Raw genomic sequence first — 19,433 nt, forward strand, 5'->3', positions numbered from 1 at the left:
GCCTGCTCTAAGTGTCCCCTGTAGTCTGGCTCTTTCCATCCTCAAAACAGTGATCAGGAAGTTTTTATTTGTATTTCACTGATGAGGACATTGAAGAACGTAGTAGGCACTTCACAAACAAATATTTTGCAAAATTGATAAGCCAAACTCTCACCAATTATTTTCCTTTTAGCTCTTAAAAACAACCTATGCTCTCCTAATCCTGAACTTCATTTCCAGTTTGTAATATAAATCTGTTCTTCCACCAGAATCATTTCTACAAAGACCAAGGAGAACAGAACACTCTGATTAATATGATTATGCTCTAAATTAAACCATTAAATCAGAAACTGTTTGGATTTGTGGATAATTGCAAAAGACCATGACCCCAGAATCCATCTCTTCTACCAGGGCTGTCTGCTTCTGCCAAGCATATGACTAAGGAAATAGGATCATATCTGTCTTCCTGAAAGAGACTCTGTGGACTGAGTTTATAATTAAACAAATACATAAAACGTTGATGTTTCTGTAGGTCTAAAACATTGAAACACCAACCGTCTTTCATGGTTCAACTTTATAGATTCTGTCGTGTTTAATGTAGTGTGATGTAGAATTTAATTAAGTAGGGAAGACGCTGGGTAGTTACTGGATTGCCAGGAAGGTGTTTTATGATGTACTTCACTTCCCACAATAAACGGCGTCAAACTTTAATAAACCCTTCCTCACATATTCATTTAACTTGCTTTTCTATGCCCAGTGTTTACTTACTACTGATTTTACTATTATGTGGTGAGGTCATATTCATTCACACATTTTCCTAAGAGACTTTGCAGTATTGACTGCCCCTTAGTCAATTAATTAGTGATTCAGCATTTCAACCATGGAACATTGCTAGTTTACAGTTATGTAAGTATATTTTTATCAATACATGTACCCAAATAAGTATGGTATTCTATTATAAAATGTGGCAGGTCTTTCGGGCAACAATGGTTCCTACTAAATTATTGAGCGGGTATTTTCCTGACTACAAAGGAATAGCCACTTAAGCTCACACTCCAGATCTGCTGCTCAAAAACTGATAAACACCGCCCCTTACAGAAGACAGACGCACAAAGGCTGACCTGATTGGCTCATTTTGAACATGGATTATCATGACTAAACAGTGAGTTGAGTTCTCTATATGTAAACCACTCTCCCTCCATTTAGTGGCACAGGTGTGTTTTGAAGTGTCCTAACATTCTCATAATCAACAAATTCTAGAAAAAAAGGTGTTTATAAAATAAATGACTTTTATGAAACATTTTTACCGTGGTACATACATATGATAAAAATCTAGAAAATAACTGTACTATAGGTATACTTGTTAGAAAATAATAAACCATGTCCACAGTGCAAGCTCTGTAGAAAGTCTCCATCCAACTTGGAGATGCCTACTCTGTCTACAACACAGCTCAGGGCCCTGTATTCCAGAAAGTTCCTGTACTCCAGGATTTGCTATGGATTGGGACGATGGTCCTGTAGAAGTCAACCACCTGGAGGAGGCAGGGCCGACCAAGTGCATGAACAGAGACAGGAAAGTCATGCCTGACACTGGGAATCTGGACACAGGTTGACCTACTCGTCTCCATGGTTCACTCACTGGAATGGTTCATTCATTTGTTGACAGGTGCGTGCCCTGTCACTGGAGACGTCAAGTCAACAGGAAGTCCGGGTTTAGCTTTCCATTTGTACGTGTAACCCCCATTCCTCCATAAATTGTACGAGATAGTTTTCATTTTCGTCCTCTGGCTTGTCAGGTGCCTGGTTCTCATAGAATCTGGACAAAAGACCATCCTCTGAGAGCTGGTCTCTCTCACAATGTCCGTAGTCCACAGGATCCTGGCCAAAGCTAGGGAAGGAAGGGATGCACAGCCTGCCAGTTTGAGGGTCCCAATCCACCAGTGTTGTGGACGGCTCTTCCTCTGGCCCCTCTTCTGAGCCAGGATGCTCCTGTCCCAGGGGATGTAGGTCTTCAAGAGGTGGGCCCAAGTTTGCTAAAGCTGCCTGAGGCTCAGATAATTCTCCTGCTCTGGATGCCTCGTCCTGCCCACAGGACTGGTGGTCTTCGGCCTGCCTGTAGAAATCAGTTGGGATACCATACTCATGTTCAGCGTCTGCCTCCCCTGTGGGCATGGTGCTGCTGAGCCATTCGTGATGGGCTAGGAGACCATTTTTGTCTCTTTGCTCAGCACTACAGACAACATCCACCAAATGCGAAGAGTATCCTATGTGCTGCCCCTCCGTCTCCTCCAGATGGGGCTCCTGGCTCTCACTGAACTCAGGGTCATTAAAGCTGGAACCATCGCTGCTTTTTTCCAGGAAGCTCATATCCTTTTGAGAAATTTTAGAATCATCCAACACATTGAGGGTGATAAAATTAAGCGTAATTGTTTCAGCAGGCTCAAAGACTCTTTTAATTTCATTTCCATAAATCAAAATCTGCAGAGAGAAGAGAATGGACGTCACCTTCTCACTTTAGAGAGATGTTACAAATAGCGGCCAACTAGAACTTCCAGGGTCACCTGATGGTGTGACCTTCTCTGACCAACTCAGGAGAGGGCATTACGCCTGGCCTAGAGAGGACACTTCCCTCGACCCCCAAAACGCAGCCGGAAGTGAACTGGGTCACTAGTGAAGGTTCCTCTGGTGTGAGGCTCATGGGTGTCACTGAGAGAGGGGCTGCTGGTGAGTCAGTTAAGTTCTGGAATCTTCTCAATTCCTTGAGATTGGAAACTCTGCTAGATGAAGACTGGTGATGAGTAAGACAGGTGAAAGTGAATTCTGTTTGTAGTTAGTAAGCTGGGGCTACCCAGACGACTAGCCCTTTCCTGGATAGACTGTGGATATGAGATGCACTCAGGCATCAAAGTAGGATATAGGAAGGGAGTATGATGTTTGCTTTCTATTGTCACCTGAGGAGAAACTCAATGAGGAAGTGTCTATGTCTGGATTAGGTTGGTCTGCGGGCACGCCTGTGAGAGATTTTCTTAATTAAGCTAAGGGAGGTGAGAGGGACACACCCTGAACATGGGTATCATCTTTTCCTAGGCTGTGCCATGGAGGCATTAAATCATGCTTCTCTGTGGTACTCTGCTTCAAGCTCCTACCACCTACCACCCTTCCCTGCCCCTGCCCCCAACTGATAGGCTGTAACCTGGAACTATGAGCTGAAACAATCCCGTTCCCCTATAAATGGGTTTAGTCAAAGTACTCAATTACAGTACCAGAAAAGGGAATGGATACAGGGATATAATGTTCAAATTGTGCTAGAAAAAGGCAAAAAGGAAAAAAGAGGGAGAAAAAATCATTTCATCTGCTAGTATATGGGAAATTTTAAAAAGTCTAAACCATGTCAAGGATACACAAGAATAAAGAAAACCAATAAGGTTCCCATAACCCCAGCTACGCTGGAAGCTAAGAGAGGAAGGGCCAGCTGGAGCAATTCAGCCAGACCTTGTCTCAGAAGAAAAGACAAAGAATTGTTTGGAGATAGAGCTAAGGAGTGTAATACCGTCTGCATGAGGAAGGCCCTAGGCTCCATCCTGAGTACCACAGACATAATTTTTGTTCTGCTCTGGGGTCTGCGGAAGGTGGCTGTTATTGAGGGAAGCATCAGTGACAAGGTTCCATCTTCCTGTCACCCCATGGCATGCTTTCATTTAACCGCTGAGCCCATCGGGTCCTCCCATCAGATGGTCCTGTAACATCTCATTTGTTTCTTCAAGTTGCTTCCTCTTTCAGTGGATGCTCAAGTCCTGGCCTTGTGCTTCCTAAGCATGTTTAGATTCCATGTTCCAAACCCCTACCCCCATGTCCCATTCTTCTCTTCTTTTCTCCCCCAGATGGCGTCTTAGCTGCATTTACTTTACTAGAACAAGCTGCCTTTATTTTCTAGAAGATCTAAGACATAATGGTGATCATAGCATTGCAGCTCAGAACCTTACTGAAAATTCTCTGAAGACTAAATAAAGTTCAACCCCGAGAAGAGCACCACATACTCCCACTCTGCGGCCCGGTGCCTGCTCTCCAGTGTAGCTCCTCATGGAGGACATGATAGGCTGGTCATATGATAAGCTTTCCCACCATGGCATCCACCTCCCCTTTCCCTGCTACTTTTGCTTGTAATAAGTGTCCTAGCTCTTACCTCCACATTCTTGAACATGAGAACTGATCACCCCCCCCCATATTAAAGGTTTCAGGGCTTCATTGTACCCCGTGAGTCCTCAAAAACTTGTTCTCTTTAGCCTTCACATGCTATCTCTAACGAGGCTTGAACTTTGAGAAAGACGGAGTGATCATGACTTAAGTTATTTGTTTATCCCACAGCCTTATCTCAAGCACTCACTAATTATGAACGTGTTTCAAACCTGAGGAAGTTTTAGTGTTTGTATATTTGTGAATGAATTCAGTACAAAAGCTGTTTTTTGTTTGGTTTTGGGGTGCAGGTGGGGTCACACCCAGCATGGCACACATGCTGTGTAAGGACTCTCTTACTCAGTTACTCCCGGCTCAGAATGTGTTTTAGAATTCATCAACGGCTTAAGGCCACTCCGCTGATGTGAGACTGTATCTATTCTACCCCCTTCTCCTCTCTTCCTGTTGCCTTAACAGTCTCCCACCATGCCAAGCACTCACCAAATTCGATGGGTGTTTTTCTTTGCCAACATGGATGTAACGGTAAACTGAGTAGCCAATCACAGAAAAAAGAAAGACGATTACAGATGTGGGCAAGACATACCAGAAGATGACTTTAACCTTCAGTGCTGACATTTGATCTGTTAAAGAAAAATCATAGGTCAGGACTGGATGGTTGTGTTTCTCATCTATACACTGAGAAGTTTCAGCTAATATAGTAAAGGGTCTCAGAATTTGTCATCTCTCTGACAATAAAGTTCTCAAGGCACCGTCTATAAACTCACCCCCATCTTTACAGTAAGGCTGCATTAATAATATTAGTTACTGGGTATTCCAAAATCTTATGTCAGGCTCTGACATCCATCCTGGCTCATGTATGAGAAAATCAATGGATCTGTCAGCCCAGGAATTCATAGCTCTTCAAACTGAACAGCAGCACCCTCTTTAACGAAATCCCTAGTGCCAGACAAGGGAAACCTCCCTTTGAGTTAGTCAGAGGAGTCCAGGAAACTCCTCAAATGTTACAGACCACAGCCATTGCCCTTTGTGGCTTCCTAGAACTCGAAGGTAAGACCCTATTACTGAAGATACCACACACTCTGGACACAAAAATTGGAGAAATCAAGCTGGTTTTGACCTAGAGGCCTTTTTTCCTGAGAACCAGATCTCAGTATTTAAAGGTACAATGCAAGCTGCCGAGAGAGAAGCAATCAATAGTCCTACCCTACTATAAAGCCTGCAGACCTCAATAATGATGAGCATGACGTCATATACTCAAGGGTACAACAGTGGCTCCTCCATTTCGGGGGTAACCAACAACCATCTAATTTGGCCTAGCCTTGGCCAACAGGAGAGAATTCATGGCTGGTTCTATAAACCTTGCCAACTACCCATGGCTGGTGAGGTCATGGACCTCAGAGGAGACCCTACTACCTGCTGCCACTTTCCTAAACCAATATAATTTCTAATTGCATTCTAAATACGTACCTGTATCCTTATACTCAAAGACAAATGTAGCTCCTACCTCTCCCTCATCAAACAAGCTGGTTTTTTGCAGCAAAGACCATTACAGAAATCCACAACCGGACAAAATGCAGATAGCAACTGACTATGGAGTGCTCAGTCCCAACTGATCCATATACCTAACTGGTCATTACATCGAAGGCCCAGGGAACATTCTGAAGTGTAGGCAGGACAATTGTAAGAGCCAGAGGACCAGGATGACTCCTGTGAGAGAGTGTCTTCTAAATTCGACAAGGAAGCTACACCCAGGGAATCTAAACATCATGGCCACCTGAACAAGACCAGCTGACATGGCAATGTGGATGGGGAAATGTTTCAAGGCCCCAACCCATAGATAAAGAGCCATAGGCAATTAATGGCTGCTGGGAGAGCCATTTTTCTCCAGGGACAAGGACCCTGGTAGCTTAGCTATTTCCGAGTGGTCAGTCCTAAACATGTATACATAGAAACAACACTAAACTGACTGAGCAGGTTATAGTGTGTGTGTGTGTGTGTGTGTGTGTGTGTGTGTGTGTGTGTGTGTGTGTGTGTGAGAGAGAGAGAGAGAGAGAGAGAGAGAGAGAGAGGATGAGGTCATGAATTTGAGAAGTAGTGGGTAATACACAGAGGGAGTGTTGGAGGGGAAGAAGGGGGGGCTAGATTATGTAAATTCAGTGCTTATATATGAAAGCCTCAAAAAAGCTTAAAAATTTTAAGTTAAAACAAAAGATCTCATACTCTGCCATGCTCCTGGTGGGTCTCATTGTCCTCTGTATATATTCAGTACGTGACATGAAGATATGGCACCCTCATACGGTGGCTAACAGATTCATTTTGTGCTGGTGGACCAGTCCTTCTGGGTAGAGCTAAAGCTAAGGGATAATTGTTGGAGAGTGATAACTCACTCTTTTTCTTTCTTTCTTTCTTTCTTTCTTTCTTTCTTTCTTTCTTTCTTTCTTTCTTTCTTTCTTTCTTTCTTTCTTTTTTTTTTTTTTTTGGTTTTTCGAGACAGGGTTTCTCTGTGTAGCTTTGTGCCTTTCCTGGATCGCACTCTGTAGACCAGGCTAGCTCGAACTCACAAAGATCCACCTGCCTCTGCCTCCCCAGTGCTGGGATTAAAGGCGTGCGCCACCACTGCCTGGCGAGAATCCTTTCTTGTCAAAGAGATAACATGAAAGAGTGAGACTCAAAAGTAAAGCTGTTCATATGTGCTTCCAACACTTTTCCTTTTCCTGGGGACTGTTTCACCTTGAAAGGGAAGAGGAACACAACAGGAGTGGGGTGGGGAAGGGGGAAGGGTGGGACTGGGGCTGGAGATTCTTTTATTTTTTTTCTTTTCATTTTTCGAGACAGGGTTTCTCTATGTAGCCCTGGTTGTCCTGGAACTCACTCTGTAGACCAGGCTAGCCTCAAACTCAGAGATTCATTGCCTCTGTCTCCTAAGTGCTGTGTGTCGCCACTGACTGGCTAAGGGCTGTGCGTTCTCAGTCAAGGATGGGGAAAGAACCAGAACCTGCAAGAGGTTGAGAGCATGTTAGAGGGAGGACCAGAATGATAATGGATGAAGACCATCCTGATGAGGGAGGACCAGAATGATCATGGATGAAGACCTCCCAATGAAGGAGGACCAGAATGATAATGGATGAAGACCTCCCTGATGAAGGAGGATCAGAATGATCATGGATGAAGACCATCTGATGATGCAGCAGAACTTGAAGGTCTATCTGTCTTCCATTTCCAGGGGTTGAGCTGAAGTTCTCACTCTAGGGCAGACTTATTAAACAAACACAAGGCTCAGAACTCCAGGTCTCTTAAAAGAAGCACCCCAAACTACAGTTCCCTGGGAGCCTTGCTCAGAAAACACAGGAAGGAGGCAGAGAGAAGCAGCTGTAAGAGACTGATTCTGGTGACCCCACATCCGCCCGCAGCTGACAAGTGACAGGTGATGTCTGAAGGCAACTTAAGGGGCCTGTAATTTGTATCCCAAGGGAGATCCGGGCAGTGGCATTTGAAAGTGTTCCCAGGGCAATGCTTTGCTTCCTGCCGTATAGATCTTGGGTGTTCTCCAAGGCTTGGCTAGAGGGACTATGGCTGGATAGATGAAAAATGATTCCTATGAAAGTTCTTAATGCTATTCCCAAGGTAGGAAGCTATGTTAACTGGGGAGGATTGTTGCCAGTGGACTCCTGCTGACGGTTTCCAGGTGTTGTGACAAGCCTCCTTAATACTGACCAAGTTCAACAGCAAAACCTCAGACAGTTCAATGTATTTAGAGAAGTAGTTGTTTTACCAGGTTTTACCCTGATCTTCATAGACGTGGCTTTGTTAAGACTCTATCTAAACTGTTATATTTTTTTTTCTGTTTTATCAGCTTTCTTTCCTAGGCTAGCTAAAGTCTCTTGCAGCTTACCTTCCAGAGTTCTGATGCATTGCTTCTGAGAAGGCAGAGTGAGGCGAGGAGGCCCCGGGACAAAGGACTCCACATGGACACAGTACAGAGTGCTGGGTTCCAGCCAGCTGAGTACCAGTGTGCTGTTGGTGATATACTGTGACCACTGGGGTAGGAAATTGCAGAGATTAGAACCAAAGATGCCAGGACCTTCCCAGGAACAGCTCTAGATAGAAGTGAAAGGCCAAGTGCCACCAGATCCTTCCTGTCACTATAAGCTTTTATTTTTTTTCAACGTAGGTTTAAAAATATATTTTCATTTAACTGAGCAGAACATGTTAGAAATGGACCAATTCAAGGAGCACCACTAAGTAATAACTCAAGATAGAGTTCTTGTTTAACTTTGTCCTGTGTTCTTGCTCATATGTATATATATATATAAAATATTCTATATTATATATTCTAATATACAACTATAACTATAACTATAACTATAACTATAAATATATATATATATATATATATATATATATATATATATATGCCTGGAAAATGATTGATAGATGCTGTGTAAGTAAAGACGCTTCATCAGGTAAAATGCCCGATTTCTCTATACTCCAGTTGTGACTTCATGCACTGTTAACAGTGCACTTCTGCAGGAAAAGGCCTGAAGTCTCCTCAGCTCTCAACTGATCTTGTACAATATCTCTTTTGAATAGCGTCAGCTGCCACATTCTCAAAAGAGAACTGGAGCACCAGGACTGCCTGTGGTGGCCCAGAAAGTGACACCCGGAGGCTAGACCCCATCCCAGGCAGGGCTCACCCTTCTTCTGGATTTAGTGTCGTACACAGACACGTTGTATCTCAGATTGGAGTATATTTGCTGCATAGGAACAGAGTCATCTGTGGGATGTCTTTTCCATTTCTCTGGCGCTGTCAGGGCAATAGAGATGGACTTCTCGCCACTTGTCAGGGCAACCTCTGGTGGGCCAACTTGTGCTTAGAGGAGAAGAGGGTATTAGTATTTTCAGGTGAGAAAAAACCCTGAGGTAAAGCTTCAGTATAATCTTACTTGGATCAAAGACCTAAAACCACTCTCTTATGGGAGATCTTGCCACCATAAAAGCCCAGAGGCTCTTTGCTGGCCACAGGATCTCTGTTGCAAGGACTCCACTCAGGTTGTGGTTCAAAAGCAGTCATTGGCAGCAGTATAAACACGTGAACAAGGTTGCTGTTCTGGAAAATTTTAGATCCAGACACTGAAATTTACAAAATACTTTCTAGATAATTTATTTTTAAAATTTATTTTTTTTTTTTATTTTATGTGTATGGGTGCTTTACCTGCATGTGTGTCTGTGGACCACATTGCATGCATTGCCAGTGGAGGCCAGAAGGGGGCATCGGATCCTGTGGAACTGGAGCTAGATGTGGTTGTGAGCCATGTGGGTGCTGGGAACTAAACCTGAGTCCTCTGCCAAGAGCAACATGTGTTCTTTACTGCTGAGCCATCGCTCCAGCCCCTGACATTGAAATTTAAATTTCGTATCATTTTCACACGTCAAAAATACTATTTTACTTAAAAAGCTATTTTTAAAAATATAAATACTATTCTTAGCTCATGACCTCATTACCCGTTGAAAAACAGAGGTGCTAGATCTGACCTGAGGGCATGGGTTACCAGTCTCCCACTGGGCAGACTCCTGGAAAAGGCACCACCTTCTGGGGCCTCTGCAGCCCTTGGCTGTTTCATTATGGTGGCTCTGTCTGCATTCCTCATGGTTGGGTCAGTCACATATCAGGGGAAGGAAAATTATAAAAGCAAATAGCAGGAGTATTCTTGCCTTAATTTGAGTTACACCTAGAAACCACAGCACAATGCCAAGTTTAATGAAAAAGAGATTTTGTTGTGCGTTCAGGGTACATGTCAATAATTGACAATGTATTTTCTAATGTATAGCCTCTACTTTGATAAAACAATGGCAAGACAAAATCAAAGTTTGCTATTATTGACACCTGTCTTTAACTCTGAATCTGAGAGAGACCTTAAAGATGCCTTGGCCAAATCTATTGATCTACAGATTTGACTCTGGGGTTCACCCACATGAAACACCAGGGCAGGTTATTCAACCGGCTCTACAGACCAGAGTCAAGCGGACCCTTTTTTCTGGGCAAAGTTGCCTATGAGGCCAGCGTATCACAACAGGAATCCATATTAGTTATGCTTAGTGGACAGCGGCATTACTCACTTTCTAAGAAAGGATAGAACCGTCCCGTTTCAACCCATTCGGAGCACTTGGTTTCCTGAATGGCCTTCACCTTGGCGTAGTACTGATGCTCATAGTCTGAGGTCTCTGCAGAGAGATCGCAGTAGGTCCTGCTGATGTTGGTGCATTCAGATGCACTCAGCCATTTCTTCTGCCCATATCTGCTAAGAAAGAAACTGTGAATTAATAATGAGCCCCCTTACATGCTTTACGATTTAAAAAAAAGTCATTATATAAAAGTGAACGGAGGACCTTCTCTTAAGTAAAACACAGATGCTTGTCATTCTGATAAAATTGAATCCCCTTTTGTGGCTGTGGATATTTTTATTGGCTGTCAGGAGCCTGAGTCAGAGTTTCTATAAACACTATGCTTTTCTGTGAATTACAATGTGCATAGTGCATTCTGGAAGCATGTTACAGTTTCATACTTCAACGACAGTAAAATTTTTATATACTGTGTGATCAATCTCTAGTAATTAAGTTTTTAGTCTATATGAGGTTAGTTTGATGGATGCATTAAAGGAAAGTTAACCTTTTTTATTGAAAGAGACATTACTTTGACATTCTCATAAAATTTGAAACTTTGCTAAGTATTAAGAGTCTGGGGGAAATTTTACTAGGATACAGCGTGTCTGAGTATACCATAACTGTATTGCTATTAAATTGAGGACATTGTCCATATTGTTTGGTTGTTGTTGTTGTTAAAATACAACATCCAAAGAAAATGGGGAGGGAGAAATATTTTCAGCACTTCTCAGGTAAGAGAGACTGTGGCATAAAAAGCTCAGTTAAGTGGTAAGTCAGGTGGGGAGACAGGGTTGTCCTGAAGGTTACTGAAGACATTAAAGCAGGACTTTGGGGACAAAGATGACAGGCATGGTTTAGAAGGCTGGCCACTCATCTCCAGAGAGTGCAGTGTGTTGGTGGTAGCAATGCACAGAGCAATTTCGAGGACAGTGTTGTGGTCCAGGAGAAAGGTGTGAGCAGTATGAATAAGGATGGTAGTGAAATGAATAAGGACACAATAAAAACAAGAACTGTTAGGGGCCAGGACCAGGCGACTGAGTGCGTGCCAGGGACCACACAGTAAAGATGATGGAATGTCTCTTTCTGCTTAGGGCAAGAGCATGGACTATGGCAATATTTACAAGATAGAGATCACCAAAGAAGAGTGGGTTTGGGAAATTGGGGAGGGGAGGGATAGGAGGAGGGGAAACTAATGAATTCAGCAGTGCCAGGCTGCATTTGAGCTGTGTGGAGAGTTCTCCACATGCAGGAGCTCCGGGTTCAAGAGAGAGGTATGAGGGGGCGGTAGTGATTTTGGAGTCAATAGACGGAGTGCGCATGGATGGCTTAGGCAGGAATACCCAGAGCGAAGTCTGGATTAAAACCCCAGAAGCATTAAGGTGGGTGCAAAATAGACTTGGGAACTGCAGCAAAAAGCGGGGAGTGGAGAAACATTCGTCACAAAAGTCATGGCAGAGTATGTCTTGATAAGGAGGATTTGGCAACATTACTGAGTATTGCTAAATTTGTCAAAAGATGTGGCAACAGAGTCCCGAGGCAAATCTCTTCCAGGTCATAAATGCCACATCTGCCAAAAGGTGTTAGACATACATTCATATCTCAATCACCTTCTCCTTGTAGATTATCAACAGTGCCTGGGGGCTTTCTGATCAATGATGAAAGGAAAAAATGGGTCTGCATTTACATATATAGTTACATTTTGATTCAGTTTGTGAAACAGATTATCTAACACAGAGAAACAGGTTTTACCAGATTGTACCCAAACTTTTCTTCTTGCTGTGCATTTGGTTGTCCATACCATTCCATTTCTTTCCTTAAAAGATACTATTCATGTTACTCAAAACTGATTTACTTTTCAATTCCATTTTACTGTTTTGATTTTGGTCTTTCAAGATAGGAGTCTTGTATGATCTAGGCTAGTCTCGAACTCTCTATGTAGCTGACAATGACCTTGAACTCCTGATCCCCCTGCTTCTACCTTCCAGGTGTTAGGATTAGGAATGTGGCTTCATGCTGATTTCTTGACCTGTCAGCAGGTCTTGACTTGAAGTCAGAAAAATACTGTCACTGCATCCTTTGTGTTCCCTTTTGTAAACTGCCTCACCCTGCCAAGGGCAGGGCACCTTCTTACCATGCAGATGCTGACCGAGAAGAAAATGCCTGTCCCAGATATCTGAATGGGAGATCTGACAAATATTCCAGTGGCAATAACCTCCCACAGGACGAATCTTGTGGGGGCCTCGCTGGTCTCCATCTATTTCTAGTAAGCACAGCAAACACCTGTGAGTGCCCATAATGAGACGAGGGTGGTACTCCAGGCTTACATATATCACCTCACTGGACTGCGTGGCAAGCCCGGTAAGTGGGCTTCACTGTTTTTGTCCCATTTCTACAGAGCTGGAAATTGAAACTCAGGAAGATTAAGGGATCCAGTCAAGTTTGCAGAAGCAGCAAGAGTTGATCTGAAATTGGAATCACTTTTCCCAGTGTCAAAGCTGGTGTTTTGGGTGCCATGCCATTTTCTACACCAAATTATTTTGTGGGTATAATATAAACTTTAAACATTTTGCTCTGGAAACAAACCTCACTAAACTGTATAAAAAAGCATGTAACCTGCTCAAGGTTCCTCAGCTAGGTTCACAACCTGGCTATGAATCCAGGACTGTCCGACTCCAGCACTGCACTCTGTGTCCCTGTCCACTTGGTTCATACCCAGGGATGTCAGAACTCCTATGGGACAAGTGTCTTTTTTAAGGACTCATTTTAGAAAGTTGCACAGTATAACTTATTTGTTCTCATACAGCAATGATGATCCTGGTTATTATTTTTTTTAAAGTTCTTTCTGAAACACTGGGAAGTCAGGAGGACAGAGCAAGCTCTTTGCCCCACCTAATGGAAGGAGGAGGAGTGAGGACATGCTGGTGAGCCATTGCTCTGTGCAAAGCTGAAGTCTTTCTTTAAACACCTGCTCCTGAGACTATCCTTGGAAATAAGAATGGGGTGCTAGAAAAAGGCAACCCGGAGTATTCCCTGAAGTTTTTGCCCAGCTTTCGTGGTCCGAATTCATTTTCCAAGGACAAAGATGGTCATTCTCTTTTGCAAATGTGGTGCATGCTTTTAAAATTCAGGAAGTATAACCAAGGGAGAAATAAATTACCCTTACAACTCATTAACAAGAAACATTTGATGTGAATGATGCTGGGCACTTTATCCTACTTATAGAAGGAAGGATGATTAGACAGCTACATAGACAGAAATCAGGTCATACCTGAAGCACATATTTCTAATAAAGCAGTGACTTTCACTTTATTTGAATCTTAATCAAAAGAAATGAGGTAACCTGAAAAGAATTGCTGAAATCCAAATGTTCTGTTACCATGAGAAATATTAGTTCCTTATGACTTTCTTAATGAAGAAAATGGTTTTGAAGACTACTGGAAAAGTTAGTTATTAAATGATGATACACAGGCATTGTATCCATGGGTTCCACTTTTGTGGATTTAATCTGCTGTGGATTAAAAACATTGGAGAAAGAATTGCTTCTTTACTGAACATCTGTAGTATGGCAGTACTTTGATAGCATTTATACTGGTAGCATGCATTATAATAATCTAGGGTGGCTTGAAGAGTATAGGCAGATATGTACAGATTATAGGCAAATGACATGTCATCTAATAGAAAGGTCTGATGCATCTGTGGAAGGTCCAGAACCAATTCCTCATGGATGCCAAGAAAACAAGGAAGTTCTACAGTCACACTTCCTGTCACCATTCAGTCTAGAAGAATTCTATATTCAACCCTGTTTTTCAGTACATGCTTGTAATCCAGGCTTTTGGGAGCTAGACAGAAGAATTAGGAGTTCAAAGTCACCCTCAGCTGTATTGAAAGTCAGAGGCTAGCCTGGGCTACGTGAGGCCCCATCTCAAAAACAAGAACAAGCAAACATACAGAAAAGATTGGGTTGTCTATCTACTTTAATAGAACAACATAGACCATTATTCTATGAATTCTTCTCTTACTCCCATGGGAAAGGTCTTAGAGGAACTTTTTTATTTGAATTCACTTGCCTCTTTCACTCTCAATAATTACGGGTAGGTGCTATCCCAGTTTCTTACCAGGGCTTCGAATGTGGCTACCTGTTGGCTAATTAGACAAGCCTCACCTGTCATAGACTAAAAGCTGCGTGAAAGATCCCGAGCGAAGCCAGCAAAAGAACCATCTATCCAAGCCCACGAGACCACAGTTCTCGAACTGTGAGAAAGAATAAAATAATATTTAAAAGTCTGAGGGGTAGGAGTGGGAGTCAGATAATGAGCTTTCTCCGTGCAGAATTTCAAACTTCTACTTCTGTCAAATTCTCTTTTATCAAATCTATTATTCCCTCCACTGGAGCGCCTGCTTGCCTTTAGCTTATGGACTCCTGGGGGCTGATGTGGCTCCTGGCACTCCTGTAAGGTCACGGTCTGCTTGGGCTGCCGCTTCTTTCTTCCTGCGCCTCTCTCTCTTACTCTAGATTTGTCACCGCCCTGTGACTGGGCCTCCATGATGAGTGTGTCACTGCCGGTCCCCTTCCTATGACATTCTGTGGCACCAAGCTGTGGCTCCTTGGGGCTGTCTTGTCAGACACTGGTGGTGAAGACGTTAAATTACCCCTTCTTAGAGTGTTAGACAAGCACTTGAGAACCTAGTACTGAGGAATCATTCTCACCCATGGAACTCAACAGGTAGACATGGCTCAGTGGTTAGGAGCACTTGCTATTCTTCCAGAGGTTTCCAGCACCCACACCAAGGGCACACAACCGCCTATAACTCTAGCTCCAGGTGATCTGGACCCTCCTGTGGCCTTCATGGGCACCTACACACATTTGGCATACCCTCACACAGACACGTACACATGTGAAACACGCATAAAGGAAAAGAAACCCTAAATAAAAAGCAGTTCTTAAAAATGAAAGAAAGAAGTGCTGGTTTGCTTTTGGCATCTGTGGTGGTTTCACTCTGGCTTCTACAGGATTTGGTTTGCTTGCTTCCCAGTTGGTGGTCTGGGTTATGTCCCTTTCCTTAGTCTCTGGAGATGGACACTGTCTTGTCTATTTTGCATTCTCTCTTGCCGGTGAAGGGTCTTGAAGGACAAGTGAAAAGGGTCCATGTGCCGCTCTGTTTAGTAGGAACAGGCCATCACATAGAATTCTGCCCTGTTTGAGCTAAGAACGATCATTCCCTTAAGCGTAGAGGTCTCAGAGTTGGTGGATCGCTTCGTTTGCCTATGCAGAGTCTACCTCTCTAACCGACGTCTTTTCTCCACTCATTTGTTACCGACCCTTTGTGTATCTGCATGTGCACTGGTGTGTACACACATGCCCATGCACATAACACACTGTGCACATGTGGGTGGAAGAGGACACTGGCTGGAGTCAGTTCTCCCTTTCAGCACGTGGGTCCCAAGAATGGAATTCAGGTCCTCAGGCTTGGTGACAAACACCTTAACCTGCTGAACCATCTTGCAGGTTCCCTTTCTCAGTTTTTGTAAGCATGCCCTCACGCTCTTGCCTGAATGTTGAATGCTTCTGGCTCAAAAAAAAATACTTTATAATTTATTATAACATCAAAGAAACAGGAAATGTCTGAACTTTTCCTTTTCAAAGAACTTAATGCCATAGAAAGTTTGCCTTTACACAATCAGCAGGAGTCTGAGACTTGTGCTTAGAAACGACTTGCAAGGAAAAGAAGCAACTTACATGAAATACTGCACCATGTATGTGACTTCAACTCCACGTAGACCCTGGGGTGGCTTCCAATGCAGGACATTCTTCATGTTGACAGATAAGAAGCTGATATTTGTAGGTTTAGGCAAACCACCAGAGACACAAGGAACTGGAAAAGGAGTGGAAAAGAATTGGCTTTTTAATGAAAGGAAGGAAAACTTAATCCCTAAAGTAAGTGCTGACCTTTAAGATGGCCCTAATGCCCCAGACTCTGCATTTCTCCTCACACTCAACCTGAGTGGGGGCTGTGATTTAGGTCACCCAAAAGCATCTAGCAAATGTGACTTGAAGCGTCCACTTTTTGTGCTTTTAGCCTCCAGAGTGGCGTACAAAATGGCAGCCAGGGTGATGGAGAAGGACTACTCTGAGGGGTCATTTGAAGGAAAGAGAGGGTTGGCTGCCCTGATATCCCAGCTGAGCTCAGGCTTCCACAGGAAGTAGCTGTGCCCACTCCAGCTCCACCTGCCCTAGACTGACGCTGCAGGAAGGACCTCAAACGAAACCAGCCAGGCTGCAGCTGAGCCCTAGGCAAGCCTGAGAACGGAGAGCAGTACTTGGTTGGGGTGCAGTTTGTTATGTACTAGCAGGGAAATGAACAATCCATCTTCTAGAGTTAGCTATAAAACCCATGAGTCTGCACTGGAGGCCACCCTCACCACACAGCCAGCCACGCCTCAGTTCCTACCGTGACTCAGCATGCACTCAGTGAGCCAAAGCCGTTGTGGGTGTTAGAGCACAGTGCACTACCCTGCCAGCCTGCCCGCCTTCTCTTCTCTAAAGGGCGGTGGCAACTGCCAGCGATTGTACAGGCTGCAGACCCGTTTTAAAGATCGAAACAGAAACTGGTCTTAAAATGTTGGGAGTCTCATGTTGATATTATTCAGATCTTAAAGTTAATAGGGAAGCCTGGAAAAAAATTTCCTTTATGGTGATACACCCAAAGTTTTATTTAAGCACGAATCATTTTAAAATACACAATTATGGTATTAGAGATGATAAAATTTCTGATGGATGTTATTGAAAGGCTGGCATGTTGGTGGCTGGAGCTTGACTGGATTCACTAAAGTGTATAACAAGGTGACAGACAGAAAACTAGCCAGTACAAGAGGAATTTATTCATTTATTATGCATGTGTGTGCACATGTGAGTGAGTGTGCATGTGCAGTGTGTGTGTGCACATGTGAATAAGTGCATGCATGTGCAGTATGTGTGTGTGTATACACATGTGTGCAAGTGCTCAGATCCAAGGATGGCAGAAAAGGCACTGGATCCCCTGGAGTTTCAGTTACAGACAGATGTGAGCCACACTGTATGGGTTCTGGTCCTCCCTAAGAGCAGTAAGTACCCTTAACCATCTAGCCATCTCTCCAGCCCAGAGATTTCATTTTAAATACTAGCACGCTCACATAATTATTTCAAAGCAAAACTCTGTCTTAAAGGATCTATTTATAGAAATCCTCTGAAAGAAATCATCGAGAACTGAGACACTACCAAAAAAAATAGGAAGAATAAATTTTTTTTCTGAAATAGGATGATCTGTGCCAGCAAGATGCGTTCGCTAGGTAAAGGCTCTTACAGTCAAGCCTGAGGACCTGGGTTCAATTCCAGGGACCAACAGCATGGAAGGAGAGAACTAACTCTTAAAAGCTGTCCCCTGGATTTGTGTGCCCTGACATGTGTCCTTGTCCCCTAAAATAAATAAAAATGTAATTTGAAAAATAAAATAGGCTGATCCTTTTTCTAGGTGTGTGGCCAAGCTGAGGATGGGAATCCTGGGTCTTGAATATGCTAAGCATGTCCTGTATCACTGAGCTATCTCCAAGATCAGGGATGGTCCATGAATTAAAATAAATGAAAAAGTTTAGTGTTAACATGTAGGAATAAAAGCATTAACACTGGGGAGATCACAACATATCGAATAATAAATAGTCCACCAGATTCCGTGAGGAACTTATCCCTTTGTAAATATACATATTCTAGTCTATGAACCTGAGAAACATAAGGTTCGATATTTGCAAATGAAGCTTAGGAAATACGATTTAGCTCAGTCGCTGACATGGGGGTCCCTTGACACTTGTGTGAATTAGCTGGAACTAATGTCAAGGAAAGGAATTAGCTTAATGCTTTGGGCAGTCCTCGGCTCAGATTAGCTCTAAATGATGAATTATAATACCACAAGGCAAATAAGGAAAAGAAAAAAAAATTATTTGTTCTAGAATTAAACTTTGCAATATGACCCCGATTCTAAGCAAGATAAGCTCTTTAACTGCTAGGTGGTCGAGTGTGGGAGTGGGGGGTTGGGGGGGCTGGGGGGTGGGGGTTGGGGGGTGGGGGATGGGGAGGGTCATGTGTGCGCATGCGCAGTGTTCGCCACCTCCCACTGCACCTCGATCGGTTTTAAAAAATACTTCAGTATTATTTTTAATAGGAAAGTTAAACACTCAAAGAGAAGTTCCGTCAGCTTATCCAGTCTCTGCACACAGGGCTAGTGTGGTAATGTGTGCGCGAGAGGGTCTGAAGGGCCGGCTTGTCCTCACACCTTCGCTTTTCACACTTCTCTTCGGAAACACTTTGTGAACACTGATGCTGGCAGTTTCTGTAGAGTACGGATAGTGTACGGTGAGCAGTTAGTGGTGATTTAATGTCGTTCCATGCATTAGGAGGTCCTAAATTTTAATCAGATTTTTGAAGAGGGAACAAGGAATGTAGAGAGGCAGTACCGTTGACTGAAATAAAATGTTCCAGTCCTTCAAGAGAGAGGAATTGCTTTAACCAAAAGACACTTCTCAGATCCTCTCAGGTCTAAAATCCTGTGGTCCCACAATTTTAAATGGCCCTGGCATTTGTGGAATGGGAGGTATCTTATCAGAAACAAAACTAAAATAGACTGCATTATGATACCACTGATGAAAGAAATTGCCGAAACATGGCTTTATAGACATAACTGATAAGGAATGGAATATTCTGATGTGTAGCAACATGATCTAGAGATACAGATACAAAATCATCTTAGATCTTACAGTCCAGGCATATTTCCTCAAAGTTTATACACATAAGTATTGTCTCCGGTTAAAAACTAGTTTCTATTTGCCTTTTAAAATAAGTAAACAATGCACAAACTAATGACTACCTAAAATATGCCCCCAAAAGATTTAAGAAACATTTTGGATTAAAAAGAATGGATTGCTCATTTAAGTTAAATGTGCTGATTATTTCAAGAGAACAAAGCAATTTTACTCTTCTGAAATTAATTATGCTCTGGAATACGCCATCAACCATCATGTTTACTGATCAATAGACCTCTCTCTCTCTCTCTCTCTCTCTTCCATGTGT

At 43.1% G+C, this 19,433-nt stretch overlaps 1 protein-coding gene across 3 annotated transcripts in view; it reads right to left on the bottom strand.

Moving 5' to 3' along the window:
• Positions 1-1,238: 1,238 nt before the first annotated feature.
• Il20ra (interleukin 20 receptor subunit alpha) overlaps positions 1,239-19,433 on the bottom strand; it is a 34,731-nt gene continuing 16,536 nt past the window's right edge. Inside the window, exons 3-10 of one of the 3 annotated variants that reach the window (XM_076552683.1) lie at positions 16,074-16,209; positions 14,739-14,961; positions 14,498-14,586; positions 10,291-10,469; positions 8,868-9,043; positions 8,066-8,210; positions 4,654-4,793; positions 1,239-2,457 (exon numbers count right to left, since the gene is read on the bottom strand). In XM_076552683.1, coding sequence (XP_076408798.1) covers positions 1,693-2,457; positions 4,654-4,793; positions 8,066-8,210; positions 8,868-9,043; positions 10,291-10,469; positions 14,498-14,586; positions 14,739-14,879 — 1,635 coding nt within the window. In that variant the 5' untranslated portion in view covers positions 14,880-14,961; positions 16,074-16,209 and the 3' untranslated portion in view covers positions 1,239-1,692. The remainder of the gene's footprint in view (positions 2,458-4,653; positions 4,794-8,065; positions 8,211-8,867; positions 9,044-10,290; positions 10,470-14,497; positions 14,587-14,738; positions 14,962-16,073; positions 16,210-19,433) is intronic. The other 2 variants (XM_006986105.4, XM_076552684.1) reach the window with 2 other exon arrangements.

This window comes from Peromyscus maniculatus, chromosome 16 (genome assembly GCF_049852395.1).
Source record: "Peromyscus maniculatus bairdii isolate BWxNUB_F1_BW_parent chromosome 16, HU_Pman_BW_mat_3.1, whole genome shotgun sequence".
NCBI lineage: Eukaryota > Metazoa > Chordata > Mammalia > Rodentia > Cricetidae > Peromyscus > Peromyscus maniculatus.